This window comes from Nanorana parkeri, unplaced genomic scaffold, assembly GCF_000935625.1.
Source record: "Nanorana parkeri isolate BGI_ZX_2015 unplaced genomic scaffold, ASM93562v1 scaffold150, whole genome shotgun sequence".
Classification (NCBI taxonomy): Eukaryota; Metazoa; Chordata; class Amphibia; order Anura; family Dicroglossidae; genus Nanorana; species Nanorana parkeri.
Genome location: NW_017306418.1, coordinates 996,239 through 1,010,714, shown reverse-complemented (window position 1 = coordinate 1,010,714; position 14,476 = coordinate 996,239). Strand labels below are relative to the sequence as shown.

Sequence of the window (14,476 nt, the reverse complement as noted above, 5' to 3'; positions counted from 1 at the left end):
TATATAATTAGGTGCATGCACATGTGCAATTACCACAGTGCACCACTGTAATGTTGGATCAGAAAGCTGCAAAGTAATCTTGAGGTTCCAAATAGGTGTGCCCTATAAAGCATGACAAAATTGTTTTTTTTACAACTATTAGGGCTCATTCACATTGGTGCACATCTGTTACTGTAAGGCATGCAAACCCATGCAGAGACCTGCCCCTAGGAGGGACAGGTGCAGTGTGTGTGCAGTTGCCTGTACATTCCTAAGGGAGGATGTAGCGGCATGCAGCTACATGACCATGTCCAAATGCATGCACACGGACCTGCATAGATGTGCAGGTTCAAGTTAGTGTGTAGTTGCATACAGCCGAGTTCTCCCAAGGGGAAGTACAGGCACGGAATTACACGCTGCACTAGTACTTGCCTGGAGCAGATTTCTGCACGGATGTGCACGCCTTACAGATGTGCTAGCCTGTGTGAATGAGCCCCTAGGTTTAGGTGCAACTACACCTTCATTAAAGCAGACCTCTGGGCAAAAAGGTTTTTCACCTTTACAGTGGCGCTACCCCCGCACTGCAAGGGTTAAGTGTAGGGCTGCAACCAACTAATTGATTATGAGAATAGTTGTCAACTATTCTCATTATGGATTAGTTGGTTGGATCCCCTAGCTCTTTCCTCCACGCAGGGAGGAGGGCACAGCAAGCAGTGGGTGGGTGCAATAGCCAGCCTGTTATTGGCTATTGCAATTTGAAATGGCTAATAGCAGGCTGGCTATTGCACCCGCCCACTACCTGTTGGATTTAAATTCAGCTGCCGTCTGTGGAATCTTGCCACTGGCAGCTGTCATTCCCTGGTTGAAGCTCCATGTGCTTACAATACAATTTAAGAAAACAAATACAATTATTTAATAATTTTTTTAAAAGCTGGGGGAAAAAATAAAACATTTTCGGTTTCAGCCTGACAAATTCTGCTGCGGGAGGTGTGGGGCAGTGCCATTAATTTCCAATGGCACCTCAAATGCGCCTTCCACCCACAGTGTGATCACCCACACTGGAACGCACGGTACCGCAAGGATGTGCGTTCCAGTGCAGTGCAATTGCAAAAAAATTGTTTTATTAATAAAATTCCACCCAGCACTGTTCTTTCAAATTAGACTATATCTAAAAGCAATATTTTATACACCTATTCTATTATCAGCCCAGCCAGCTACATGAAAACTGCAGGTATTCTCACAATAATTCCCCACCTCCATCAGAAGGAGTGATCAGAGTTATATTTTAGGATTGTCATGTCAAATCCTGACATCCTCATGGAAACCAAACTCCCGACAGGCATTAGATCTGTCAAGAGATGTGGGTTGCCTTTAAATGCAGTTTGCCGGATCGCTGTATTCCTGCGGTGTATACGGAGATGGTGAATCAGAGTTCTACATTGTGTTTACTAAACAATAAATACAATAACTCATGTAAGTGGGTGGATTATGAACACAAAGCCTCTCGATGGGGCTTTAAACAAAGCTGGAACGCTGTTCCCAAAACCTCCAAAGGATAACATTTAAAAAGTGGGGGGGAAAAAAAAGGAGGCCCGATATGAAAAGTGTGCAAATAAATAATAGTTCATCTTGTCCATAGAGAAGAAAAATGCTGAGCGTCTGCCTTCACATCACTCGTGTCTTGTATACCTTTATAGGTATTAGTTTGTTACAACACTTTGGTGGTAAATGTGTTGCTGATATATTGCAGCATTAGGTACACCTAGGCACGAGATGACAGATGCTGAATTTGGCTCTATGAGATGCAGATTTCTGTGCATAGTTGGAGCTCCTTAATGTTATGGCAAGGCTGGACAAATGCCAGGAACCAGGTAGCCAATACTCCCTAAAAAGTAAAGCTGGCATCTAACGTTTCAAGGTTTTCTCTAGGTCGTCAATGGAGCGGGCTCCTGAAGCAAAAACAAAATCCTGCCGACTCAGACTGAACAGGCTGTCATTATGTTCTGTACTCTATCAACGACAGAAGTGCATCTCACCCCACTCCTTTCTGGAAACCCCAAAGTTGGGTGCTGAAATGAATGCGGACGGCCCAGCTAGAAACAGTAAGGAAGCAGGATGCCACCAGCACACCAAACAAAGGCATCACGTGATCGTATTTATTGATGTAGGTTGTCACATGGAAGCAACGTTTCGGGGCCATGCAGCTTCCCCGTCATCAGGCACAGTATCATACGGAGCCTGATGAAGTGGACCCTGCGTGGCCCTGAAACGTTGCTTCCATGTGATAACATACACCAATAAAACCCATCACTTGACGCTTTCGGTTAGTGTGCTGATGGCATCCTGCTTCCTTACTGTACTCCTATCAGACGCGACTGGGCACCATTGGATGCCACTCGCAATCCATTCAATCCTGCCTAGCATCAGCATCTCAATTTAAATAGCACCGTTCCTGACAGGAAGGAGTTGTGCGATCAGGAGTCTCTTGGATTCCTTACGATAGTCCCAATTTGATTTGTAGGTAGCTTATGGTTAGGCAACTCAAAGACGCAGTCTACAATAGGAGGTACTGGGAGCAATTCAGGGGCAGAAAAAAGATGAGCACCAGACCAAAACAGAGTGCATAAAGAAAGTTTCAATTTGTGTTCATTAAACAGCCAACGTGTTTCAGGGCAGACACAACCCCCTTCTCAGGGCTTGGAAACAATAACAATGAATGAATAGACTCAGACCAAAAAAACCCTCAGGGTTCAGAACTTATTGCAGTATAGGTAGTTTTCAAAATTTGGGAGATGAATAGCATCTATAAGATCTAAATTCTGAGGGTTTTTACTCCATTCATTCATTCTCAGATTACTGTACATCCAGAAATAGGCAGTATAACAATGGAGGACGTTGGATTTGTTGTGGGATTACCGAGAGGGGAAAATGCACTACTGAGAGACTGAGGGAATGTTTCCTCCAAGAGATGGATGACCTGAACTCGACCTACACAAAGTCACTGGACTGGGGCTCAAATGACTGATTTTTTAATAATAGAGGGAGAGCCTTTTTGAACAATTACAAAATTGCTATACGTGGTGAGAGATCAACAAATGTATTCAAAACACACTTGTAAGGTCCGATCTGAAACAATTTCCTCCCTGCTCCATCTTCTCAGAAGAGAACATGAGCTAGTTACTCTTTATTCTTAAGCTGTTCATACACCTATAGATTATCTGCTGATGTTCTATGGTCAGATGGAAAAAGTGCAACAGATTCCTCCATCTATGCTAAACTATGTGGTTGGAGGAATCTCTCGCTTGGCCAAGCATCATTATCTTGCTAGTCGGCCCCGTTGGCTGTTGCACCTTTTCCATCTGACCATAGAACATCTGCAGATAATCTATAGGTGTATGATCAGATTTAAATCAAGTCTCCTGATGTGGTCATGGTCTCACAAGGAAGATGGCGGCTGAGCCTAAAACAGAGAGCTCTAATTTTCCCTTTACAATGCACAATACCCTTCACAACATACAAACCAATCACAGCGTCGTACATACTCCCAACCAAGTCAGCTATATAGTGGTATGTTATCTTCAGGGAAAGAATTCGCAGAGGGGGCACAAACATGAGGCAGGGTCATTAGCTCAGATTATGTCAGTTACATTAGCTATTGTAGATGTTTTTCTTCCGCCACATCTGACCCAGCCTGAGATACAAGTTCAATTATAAATGAGCTCTTTGCATATGTTAGTAGGCTTTCTGCCATTACCCCAGGAACATATATGATGCTTATGATGTGTCTGTGCAACAGAACACAAGCAAGGCACATAGCTGAATTGTCCAATGTACGATACAGTACTTCTCAGTCAATACCCAACCCAAGCTAAAAGAAGAACTCCAGGCAAATAAAATGCTATGCCTTGCAGTGGGGCTACCCGGCACTGCAAGGGTTAAGATTTTATCTGTACCGGGAGCTAAAATAACAAAGCAACTGACCCGAAACACGATCCCGGCAGACCCTTCAGCCTGTCGTCCTATGCTCCAGCAATGGAATGTCCTTCAACATCCATACATCCTATACACTGTAAAGGATGTGATGACTCGCAGGACCTTAGACAGCTGGAGCTGAAGGGGAAAGAGGCTCCAGGGACCAGTCTAGGAGCCAGCCGGGATTGTGGTTCCAGTGAGCAGCTCTCTGTTATTTTAGCTCTCTAGACAAAAGCACTGAACCCTCGCAGTTCAAGTACCTTTAACAGCAATGTAGCTTATATGTGTATCACTCGGCTGTAGATCCCCAAATCCGCTCTGAATTTATACCGACACTGTCTTTCCTTCTGGAGGGTGGCTACTTTTGTTAATAGTTAGGGCTTGTTCATGAGTTACAGTGCGCTCCAGCATGGTTAGCTGCTGGAACGCACTATATTGCATCCCAACTGTCTACCTGCGTTCAGGGCCGGGAGGAGGCATGGGACAGCATTTAATTCAATGGCATCGCAGCCATGCCCCCTGTCCCCAATGCGATCGCCTGCACTAGAAGACGTGGCACAAGGTACAGTGCAATCTGAAAAAATGCTGAATGCAGGAAATTGGCAAGGATGCAATACAATACGTTCCAGTAGCCAACCACGCTGGAGCTCGTGTCAAGCCCTTAGGGTACTTGAAGGCATTTTTAAGATTGAACGCCTGAGGTTAGTGTTACTTTAAGTTAGAAACTACTGTTCTATATCATGCACTGCATCTATGCACCCTCATACTTTTAATTGGCACACAAGATTACTGGGAACCATACTCTAGACATAATGCAATGTCCTCCTATGTATAGACACCCAACAGTGAGCTCTGGACAGTACAGAGAGGGAGGACAATCTGATTGTGTTGCAGGAATTGGAAGCAAAACACAAGGGCTGAGTACAGCTGCTGCCAACTGTTACACATTCTAAAAATAAACACTCTGTTTTTCTCTCCCACATTAAACCCAGTGTTTTACTCCAAGGAAACAGAACACTCTCATTTCAAATAAACAAATCACAGTATTATTGTGAGCCAACAGTGGAAAAAAAAAAAAAAAAGCTAAAAACATTCTTATTGTGCATCTTAACATAACAAAAATAAAGGATATGTATAAACAGGATTGTCTCTCAAATTCTACAGTTAAAGCAGAGATACCTTGCTGGAAATCTGGCCACATCTGTCAAACATGCGCTGGAGAGGATGCGGTAAGGTAGGCTCCTCCAGCCATATTCGGTGGTTCTGTCCAGTAATCCAACACTACTGGCAACGCATACTTGACACATCTAAAGTTATAACGAGGTGTGCTCTTGACCAAGATCGATGGAACTTACCATTTCATTACACACTAGAGTCAACTGCCAACTATCGCAGGTCTCTTATCTCATTTCTTCGCAACACCGCTAAAAGCCTTATCCCTACATACTGGAGGAAGCCATCTGCACTGACCGAGAAGGAATGAATGCTGAGAGTTAAGTATTACTGTATTATAGAAGACATAATACACCATAAATATGACACATATTCCAAATTCTAACAGATCTGGGTATGCTGGTTAGCATTCAAGTTAGGGATGTTCAGATACAAGTACAGATACTTTTCCAGCAATCTGATTGCAAAAAATTAAACAAGTGGAGGCAGCTGTGATTTTTAAAAGGAGCACACGGAGCTCCTGGGATTTGTGCATCCCTGTTTTAATGTGCGATTTGTTAGAAGGGATGCACCGATACCATTTTTTCAAGCACGAGTACTGTTACTTGTCTAGGCATTGACAGATACAAGTACTGATACATATTTGTCTGTCATGCGACAGTTTTTCTAAAAAAATAGACTAATGATTTCAGGACAGTGGTGGAGAGCCATAGCCAGGTCCCAGCTGCAACGGCTGTAACCCTGGTAGTTCTCATGAAAACGCCAAGTATCAGCACTGGTATCTGAACATCCCTAATTTTAGCCTATGAGCAGATACATGTCTGTGACTGCTAAGTAACGGCTCAAGATGTTTTTATAAAGCCAGATTATGATTGCTCCCACCTTGGGAAGCTGGGTGTGAAAGAGAAGGACTCGCTCATTCCTTCTTTTAAGTATTTGCCATTCTACAACCATATGAAGATGTATCTCTATTTACCGAGATGCCAAAATAGCCAGCATGCTTTTGATCCCCAAAACACAATTTAATTTTTTTTTTTTAAAGTATCTATGGCCGATTACTAAAGTTGCTTCAGGCTCCCATCATTACCTTGCAGGCCCCAGCAAATCAAGGACCACACAGAGACCGGCCAAGCTTTATTATCAGATGGATTGACAACCAACAGGGCACTTCTGTACTCTGGAATATACATCAGCGACAACACTTACATGTCTCGTCCTTCCCCGACCGCTGATAGTCTCTTGCTGTCTTCCGTCCAGGCCATGTCTTTAACAATTCCAGAAAAAGGCTGGTATTCATATTTCAGCAGGTGCTCCTTCTGCGTGGTGTCCCAAATTCTTATTTTACCAGTAACATCTAATGAATAAGCACAGGCAACTTCAGTTTATTCCCAAAAACGTGATAATATTTCATCAAGCTCATAATTAAAACGTAATTCTGTTTTGCCCAGAGCCAGTCTTGGGATATGGCCCAGCAGTCACAGAATGTCACCTTCCATGCAAGGTTTCCAAAAAGTGTCTATTAATTGGTTATACAAGTTACACGGCTGTACTTGTTTAGCTCCTATTAGGCCCCATCCACTCAAAAAAACAAAACGCCTGACAGGCCAATGGCAGGAGGTTACGGAGTACCCAAATCTCCTCAGCGGTCTCGGAATATTCAATCTTTGCCAAGTACACCAAGAATGACTTTGTCCACTGCATGTACAAAACCAAGAGCTGCAAACCCAGTTATCACCTGCAGCACCACATAGTGCTGAACCAAGACCACACATCATCTGCTCACATACAGAAGTGTTCTACTCTACAAGCATCTGCAAAAGGACTTTAGTCCACCAAGCACCCTGAGCACAGAGGAAGCTTCCACCATCTTCTACAAGTACCTTCAGGAAGTGGCGACTCATACACGTTACTACACAGGAGGGTCCAAATCTTGGGATCGCATTTCTTTTAAACTATTTGCTTTAAAGTGCCGATACAACACTCAGAGGCAAACACTATTGTCAGAGATGGATGTTTTATGCATTAGAGCTATACAGCTGCATGTCTTAGCTTTGTCTCTGGCAATGAGAAACTTATAGGCAAAAGCTTTTGGAAAATAGAACAGTCCATGAAGTTTAGTGCTTAGAACAGACAGCATGCAGCTGGTTCATTCACCATTTATCTCAATCGGTACATTTCAAAAAAAGCTGTGTAGAAGCAATTTCAAAATTATATTTGGCTTCTAGAAGGTCTTCTATATATTTGCTCCTGGCAATGGTCAACCACAGCCACTCATGAAACCTTCAATGCTGGCTTTCTGGAGGGTAAATGAAAGGAAATCAAAAAGGGACAGTGATCTTACAAGATTTTCTAACCAGTCCAATGGCTTCTCTCTCTCTACAATAAACTTCTGCAGAGGGTGTGTGCGGGTGCCCATAGCCATTGAAACGTTTATATGGCTGTCAGATCATCTAAAGTCTATGGACACCTTTATACTGCCTCTTAGTGCCACATAAAAAAAAAAAAATGTATATCAGCTAACAAGTCACAACCCCTTTATTTCTTTCCAGGCTGTGAGCTTCCGCTTTATTTTCTTGGTGTCATATAGCAGCCTTTGTCTTTTTATAGTTGAAGCCACAGCAAGTAATACTTCCCATTTCTGTAATCTAAAAAGAAGATCTGGCATATCCAACCTATAATACCGAAGGCTGCATGATAGCAGAACATACAGAACATCAGTAACAGAAGACTACCTACCTCCAGATGCGATGTAGAATCCACTGGGAGCGTATTTGGCAACAACAACTTGATGAGCATGTTCAGTGTAGACATCGGCAATAGCTGGGTTCTGTAAAGAAACCACAAAAGGGAATTACCACAATGTTAGGTTAGGCAGGACACACTGCAGAGTAAGCAGCAGCACTCGAGGGAAAACTCCATGTAACATACATTTTACAGCATTTAGTAACCCATGTCCTGTGAACAGAAGGTGTGCCGCTGTCAGAATACCCAAAGAGTAATTGCAGCCAATTGGCTGCAGTCAATGATAGTCTGGCAATTTTCAGACCAGCTGCCTTGATTGAAAATCGACTTGTCAAATGGAGGGTCCCGAGGGGGCCCATACACTGGCCGAATTTTGGCCAGAGGAGTGGAATTAATTACTGCTGGTACAAAACATAGATATTCAACACAACAGAGGCACAAAACTGTGTGTCACTTTTTTTTTTAGAACACCAGATTTTGAGACCAGTGTGTGAAACTGACAAACTGCATATGCAATGACCATTTGAAACATCTAAAAAGGCGACCCATAAATCGTATTTTTTTTTAACTTAAGAGATCAACCTAATGCCAGCAAGGATCTCCATCTGCTAGTGTATTAAAACCTTATTTATATACATATTTTAAAAATAGCCATGTGCAGCCGTTCTCAACTACTGATATAATGCAATCATTTCTGCATTAGTTGAGTATGTATTCTAGCCCTTGTTCCATTTTTTCTAGACCTTGGTAGGGAACTTGGGAGAAGCTATTTCCCATTACCCATAGTAGGGGGTGCATAACAAAATAATAATGTGATTCAGCAATGCTGACAAGTACGCTATTGATGTATTTAAAGTCCGTTTTACCCAACAGGCAGGTCAGTATACATTCGTCTATCCAATGGGAACGCACGTTTAGATCTAGAGTGATAAGGAGGTGCTTTGTGACCTGTGCCTTGAGGATGTTTGGAAGCTGACATTCATGGACAACCAACTGGTCAGCAACTCTGCTTTCTGTCCCCCAAGATCCTCCATATCGACATTGGTCCCATGATCAGGCAAAGAAAGGATACATATTTGACCATTTAAAAATAAGATTAACTTGTTTGGACTCTCATTTATACATTAGCTTTTTAAAAGCCCATTTCTGGGCATATTTCTTTATGCCTTTGTAGCCCCTCAGTATTATTTTTACACCTTCCTTGCTGTTATGAAAAGTCTTTTTGCTGAAAAATTGTTAAAAAAACCCCCACTTTTCGGTCTCCGTGAAAAGTACAACTCCCACTATACTTCCAGCCAATCACAGGGACATCAGTGAGGGTCTCTGTCGTGTCTCTCAAATAGAGAGTCCCACCGCACTCTTGACCGAGAAGCCCCATATATTGAGGGGGGAGGAGAGGTGCTGAAGAGGCCGCAGATGGCGCCGCCAAATACTTGCAAAACAGAATAAATGGTCACCAGCACTCCAAGTTTTCACAACAAAATCCTTTTATTCAATCTAGCAGGTATATTACCATGCGTGGCAATGTTTCGGAACCTGTCTGGTCCCTTTTTGTTTGCCTGATGAAGAGCCCGGACAGGTTCAGAAACGTTGCCACACATGGTGATATGAATTAATAAAACTTGGGAGTGCTGGTGACCATTTTTTCTGTTTTGCAGGTGTCATGTCTCTGCCCCATTTCTGTACTTTGCCATGTCACCACAGACTAAGTCCAAGATTTATCGTGCCCAGTAGGTTTGCAGATATTAAAATCTTTATAACTATTGAATATGAAGTGTAGAAAAGCTTAAGTTTACTGGCATTTTTTTTTATACTTCAGACAAACAAACTGCACAATTGAAATAGAACTATGGAATTTAATTAAAAATATTGCCATCAAAAATATGAGGGCGGTGACTGTCAACATCCTTCTTATAAAGATCTACTCTATACATCGTGGTAGAAGATGCGGGTCACCTGAGGAGAGAATGCTGTGTCTTCCATGTAAAGGAAGACACAGCATACTCACCTCTCCGGTGGTCTAAGTCTTCTCCATTCCCTTTGTTACAGCACTGCAGCCTCCATCAAACTTTGCTGTGGTTCCATCCTCAATACATGACACAGCATGTGTGATGTGGAGGTTGAAGGATGGATCCACGGTACATGAAGGGGGTAGAGGCATCCAAAACTTCAGGAAGTATCAAATCACCTGTATGGCAGCCCATGCCTTCCCCCCAATCTAGCTCAGCAACCTCTAAGGGCTCATACCCATTTGGATTCTGCACCCATACAAAGTAAATATGTACACAAGTGTATGCCAGTGCATGTACACACCTACAGCCATTGACATATATGAGGGGCTGTATGCAGCACATGTGGCTCCCTGGCTGGGGGAATGGGACAAAAGTTATACAGGTGCCCATATGAGCACTTAGGAGGTCGCTGAGATAGAACGGAGGGAACGTAGAAGACATGTGCTGCCACAGGAGTATACTGTGTCCTGTTTTACAGGAACCGAGTCCTTTTAACTGCCAAAGAATTTCCTTTGTATATCATTCTAGAGTGCCCCAGGATTTAGGGCTCCTAGAACTCTTGAAAATACTTCTTTTGTGATGCTTACAATGTTTACTTACATTGAGGTTGATTTAAGAACAGAGAATTGACAGGTGAACTTTAAAAAAGAAAGCATCTGCTTTGGCTAGATAGGTAGGTTAGGGTCACATGGCACATGAGTCAGGTAATTGCTGCTCCCACCAAAGCCTAAGTAGATACAAGTGATTTGCTTTGTCACAAATGTTCTTTGAAGGAAAGTTGCCATTGATAATATGGGGGCTGCCATTTGCCAACCTTCTGAAAATGCTAGCTATGCTCTCAGTACTGCAACCAGCAAAATGAAACTTCTGCTCTCCATAATAGTTCTGGGCCAGCAACTCAAAAAACAAAAACAATGAAGGCAGAAGAGAAGCACAACCACAAGGCAGCATACAATTCAGCAGCTCCCAAATTTGTTAATGACAGGTCTTTTTTAATGTTGGCTAGTGTAGATGGACCGGTCTGTTAAACACAATACATCCAGTGTGTAAAAGCACATATATAAGAATGAATAGCTCCAGTGTCAAAATGAAAACAATAAGCAACATGCATTATTCATTTCCTATTTCCAGAATTAAATTTCCGTTTTGTGAACATGTTCTATAAAAAGTCACAGCACTGCATTCCCATCTGCAAATTAGTACCAGTCTGCTTAAAAAATGAAACCAAAAAAAATTCAGCTTTTAACAAAGTATAACAGGTCCCCAGCAACGCAGTCTTGTGGCCATAAGAAGCCAAGGTCAAAACTGGGCCGATACATAAAGGCAGTACAGACAGGGATGATGATGAGGATGATGATGTATGAAGTGCAGCAACCAGATTCCAGTTTGCAGAAGTCGCATAAAGAAAGATGACTGCTGATAACTTGCCCTTTTTTTTATTCCACAAACAAAAGCAGAGGATTCTTGATAAAGACTGAAGGAAATCTGCCTTATTGCCAGTGGCATCCACCTATACCCAATACCTTACACGGACGTTACAACTACAACCGTGGTCCCTTCCCTTTAACAGACCACTGCACAGCACCCGATAAGGACCACAATGCAAAAATATTGCGATACCTGTACAAATGGTGTGCCAGAAAAAAAAAGGGCAAAATCCATGATCAGAGTCAAACCTCAACAGTTAGGCTGGGTTCACACTGTTGTGTTAACATGCAAAATTATATGTGGTGTGGTGCCATTCATTCTTAATGACACTCCAGTGCACCTTGCCAACACATTTGCATTGCTCCAAAACATACGATAATGCACTACCATTCGTTACGGTTCGGTGAGTTACAAAATAAAAGTACATGCAATTTGTATGCACCTTTCATGGTGCCCTAAAATCCAATTGAAATAAATAGGCTTCCCTAACATAGCCCACATCAACATTAGAATAACACGCAACAACCTATGTGCAACTAAAAGCACCGCAACAGTGTGGACCCAGCCTTACCAATGTCCTTTATCTTTATTAATGCGATACCAAGCCAGTAATGATTTAATCATTTATTATTATACTAAAAACAGAAATAAGAGGGACCTGGAGATGATCATTTTTTTTAGGGGGAAGGACAGATGATAGTGTGTGAATACATGGGTGACTAGCGCAAGACTAGTAAAACTAGAATATGGAGTAGCCCAGCTATGACTGAGATTGGGAATCACATGGACTACATATTATGTGATTTGAATGAACTGGCTTCGGCTGCTATGCTTCGTCTCGTTTGCTCTTCTGCAATTGTTTCATCTCATCGGCTTGGCAGCTGAATGTACTGTATGTGGAAGATATTTATTTATGTTGCCAACTTGGGCCCTTTTCACACGGGAGGTCCGATCGTGTCCGCCTGTCGGTTTTTCAGGCGCACCCAATCGGATGTCCAATGGTAGTCTATGGGCAGCTGGATCTAAACAGATGGGCTTTCATTTTCACCCAGTACCCCAGAACTCTAGCAGGTCCAGAAAAACAAACAGAACAGTGTTCCATTTTGACGGACCAGATCATGATGGATTGGGGTCAAGCTAATGTAAACGGACACTTTTCTGTCTAAATCCGATTCCCCATAGACTGGCATGGGGTACGATCATTTCAGCTTTTTCCTCCATCACAAGATGGAGGAAAAAAACTGGATGGACACGGATGGCACAGCGTGCGTAACAGCGTGCGTAAAAGAGGCTATATGCAGACAAGTGAAGAGGACACATTCTCTAAAAAGAAGTGGCTGTTTTTACCTGGGAAGGGAAGCTATATTATGATTTTTCAATAAAGAAATATCTTTAAAAAGTTACTCTAATAGTGGTGCCATAATCACAATTCCTATATGGATATATATTAATAATTTATTCCATGTGTAAATGTGAAAACCAAAATTGTGCGTCAATGCTACGAAACCCTTGTATTTGTATGCCGTCATGGTTCTTACGTTAACAAGCACACAGATTTGTATTTGTGACTTCACTTGTATCACACTTGGGTCATTGACTCAAAGCACTAAAGCCACAGGGATCAGCTTGAAAGACGAATGGAAGTCTACAAACTTCACTCGGCAAAGACTAAACCGGTCATAGGGGAATTTTTTTTTTTTTAAATAAGGGGCTGCCATTGCCGACATCTTCTAAAAAGACGATTTGTCTGCCTGTACTTGTATCAGCTCTCAGACTTTAAATACGTTGAGTCAATGACAGGGAATAAAATAAGTCAGATTCTCCCATGTCATGTTTCCTATAAACAAGGATTTTAAGTACAAGCATGATGTAAGAATGTCACCAAAGGAAGCATCTCCAAAACAACAAATGAATTAAAGTAACCTATATTTTGGGATGCAAAAGTCTTACAAAGAAAGTACCTTTCAGAGAGATAAGGCAAGTTTATTCAAAAGATATAGCAATCAAAATACCACATAGTTTCTATTTAAATTACAGCACAAAGTATAGACATGTTTATGTGGCTAATTCTTTGAATGTAGGTTCAGTCTGGCTACAACAAGCAAAGTCTGTTTCAGAATTATCAGTTATAAAAGATTCTCTCTCTCCTGTTCTAGAAAGTAAAGTTAGGAGTGGCCATGACTCAGCACACATACACACAGAACACAATCAATGGGCTGTAAAGTCATTGAGATCATCTCCTGCTCCTCAAACATACCTGCAGTGCTCACCTTATAGAGTAAAAAAAAGTCCATGCATTTCCTAGTCCATCTTTCCCAACATAGTCATCAGGGGTACAAAAACCATGACTAGGAGCACATTGCTCCTTCCAGTGCTTTTAACTAGCTATCAATATAAAACATTCAGCAGTGGAGATTCCCCCATCCGTGCTGTTTAGAACGGATGGGGTAATTGAGCGTTTATTCTCTTTAAACCTGCAGAAGGTGAACAAGAAGAAATGCCACGTGTATGGCCAGCTTAAAAAAGGGACTAAAGTTTGGAGTTAAATCTTAAAAATACATTCATGTACCTTAACTATTAACAAAAATGTATCTTATTTGTGCATCACTCAGCTGTAGATCCTCAAATCATCTCTGAATTCATACGACTATTGTCCTTCCATCCACTCCAAGCTCACACCCGTGATGGACTACAATCTCATTAAAAATGAGTACACATAAGATTGTAGTCCATGACAGGAGTGAACTTGGAGCGGTGACTACTTTACAACACACACAGGGACCATGGGGAACCAAAGTAGCCGCCCTCCAGAAGGAAGGACAGTGTCCGCACGAATTCAGAGATGATTTGAGGATCTACAGCCGAGTGATACACAAATAAGATACATTTATGTTATTAAAAGGTACTTGAATGTATTTTTAAGGATTTAACCGCCTGAGTTTAGTGTCACCTTCAGTGGCATTCAACTCAGTGGCATCAGTGTGACCGTTGTTGAACAGCCCATACCAGTGGGTTGGCATTACAAGGTCGTACAACTGGATTTGTCAAGCCCTCGTTATAGAAATTCACTAGTGCAATTACAGAGTTAAAAGCAGCTTCCATACTGAGATAACACATTTGCTTGAACATTAAAGCAGCACTGAGGGGGGGGGGGGGGGGCTTTTTTTTTT

At 42.1% G+C, this 14,476-nt stretch overlaps 1 protein-coding gene across 1 annotated transcript in view; it reads right to left on the bottom strand.

Moving 5' to 3' along the window:
* Positions 1-14,476, bottom strand: part of WDR1 (WD repeat domain 1) — a 56,902-nt gene that overhangs the window by 34,038 nt on the left and 8,388 nt on the right. The window contains 2 exon segments of the mRNA XM_018554258.1: positions 6,331-6,478; positions 7,861-7,951. Coding sequence (XP_018409760.1) covers positions 6,331-6,478; positions 7,861-7,951 — 239 coding nt within the window.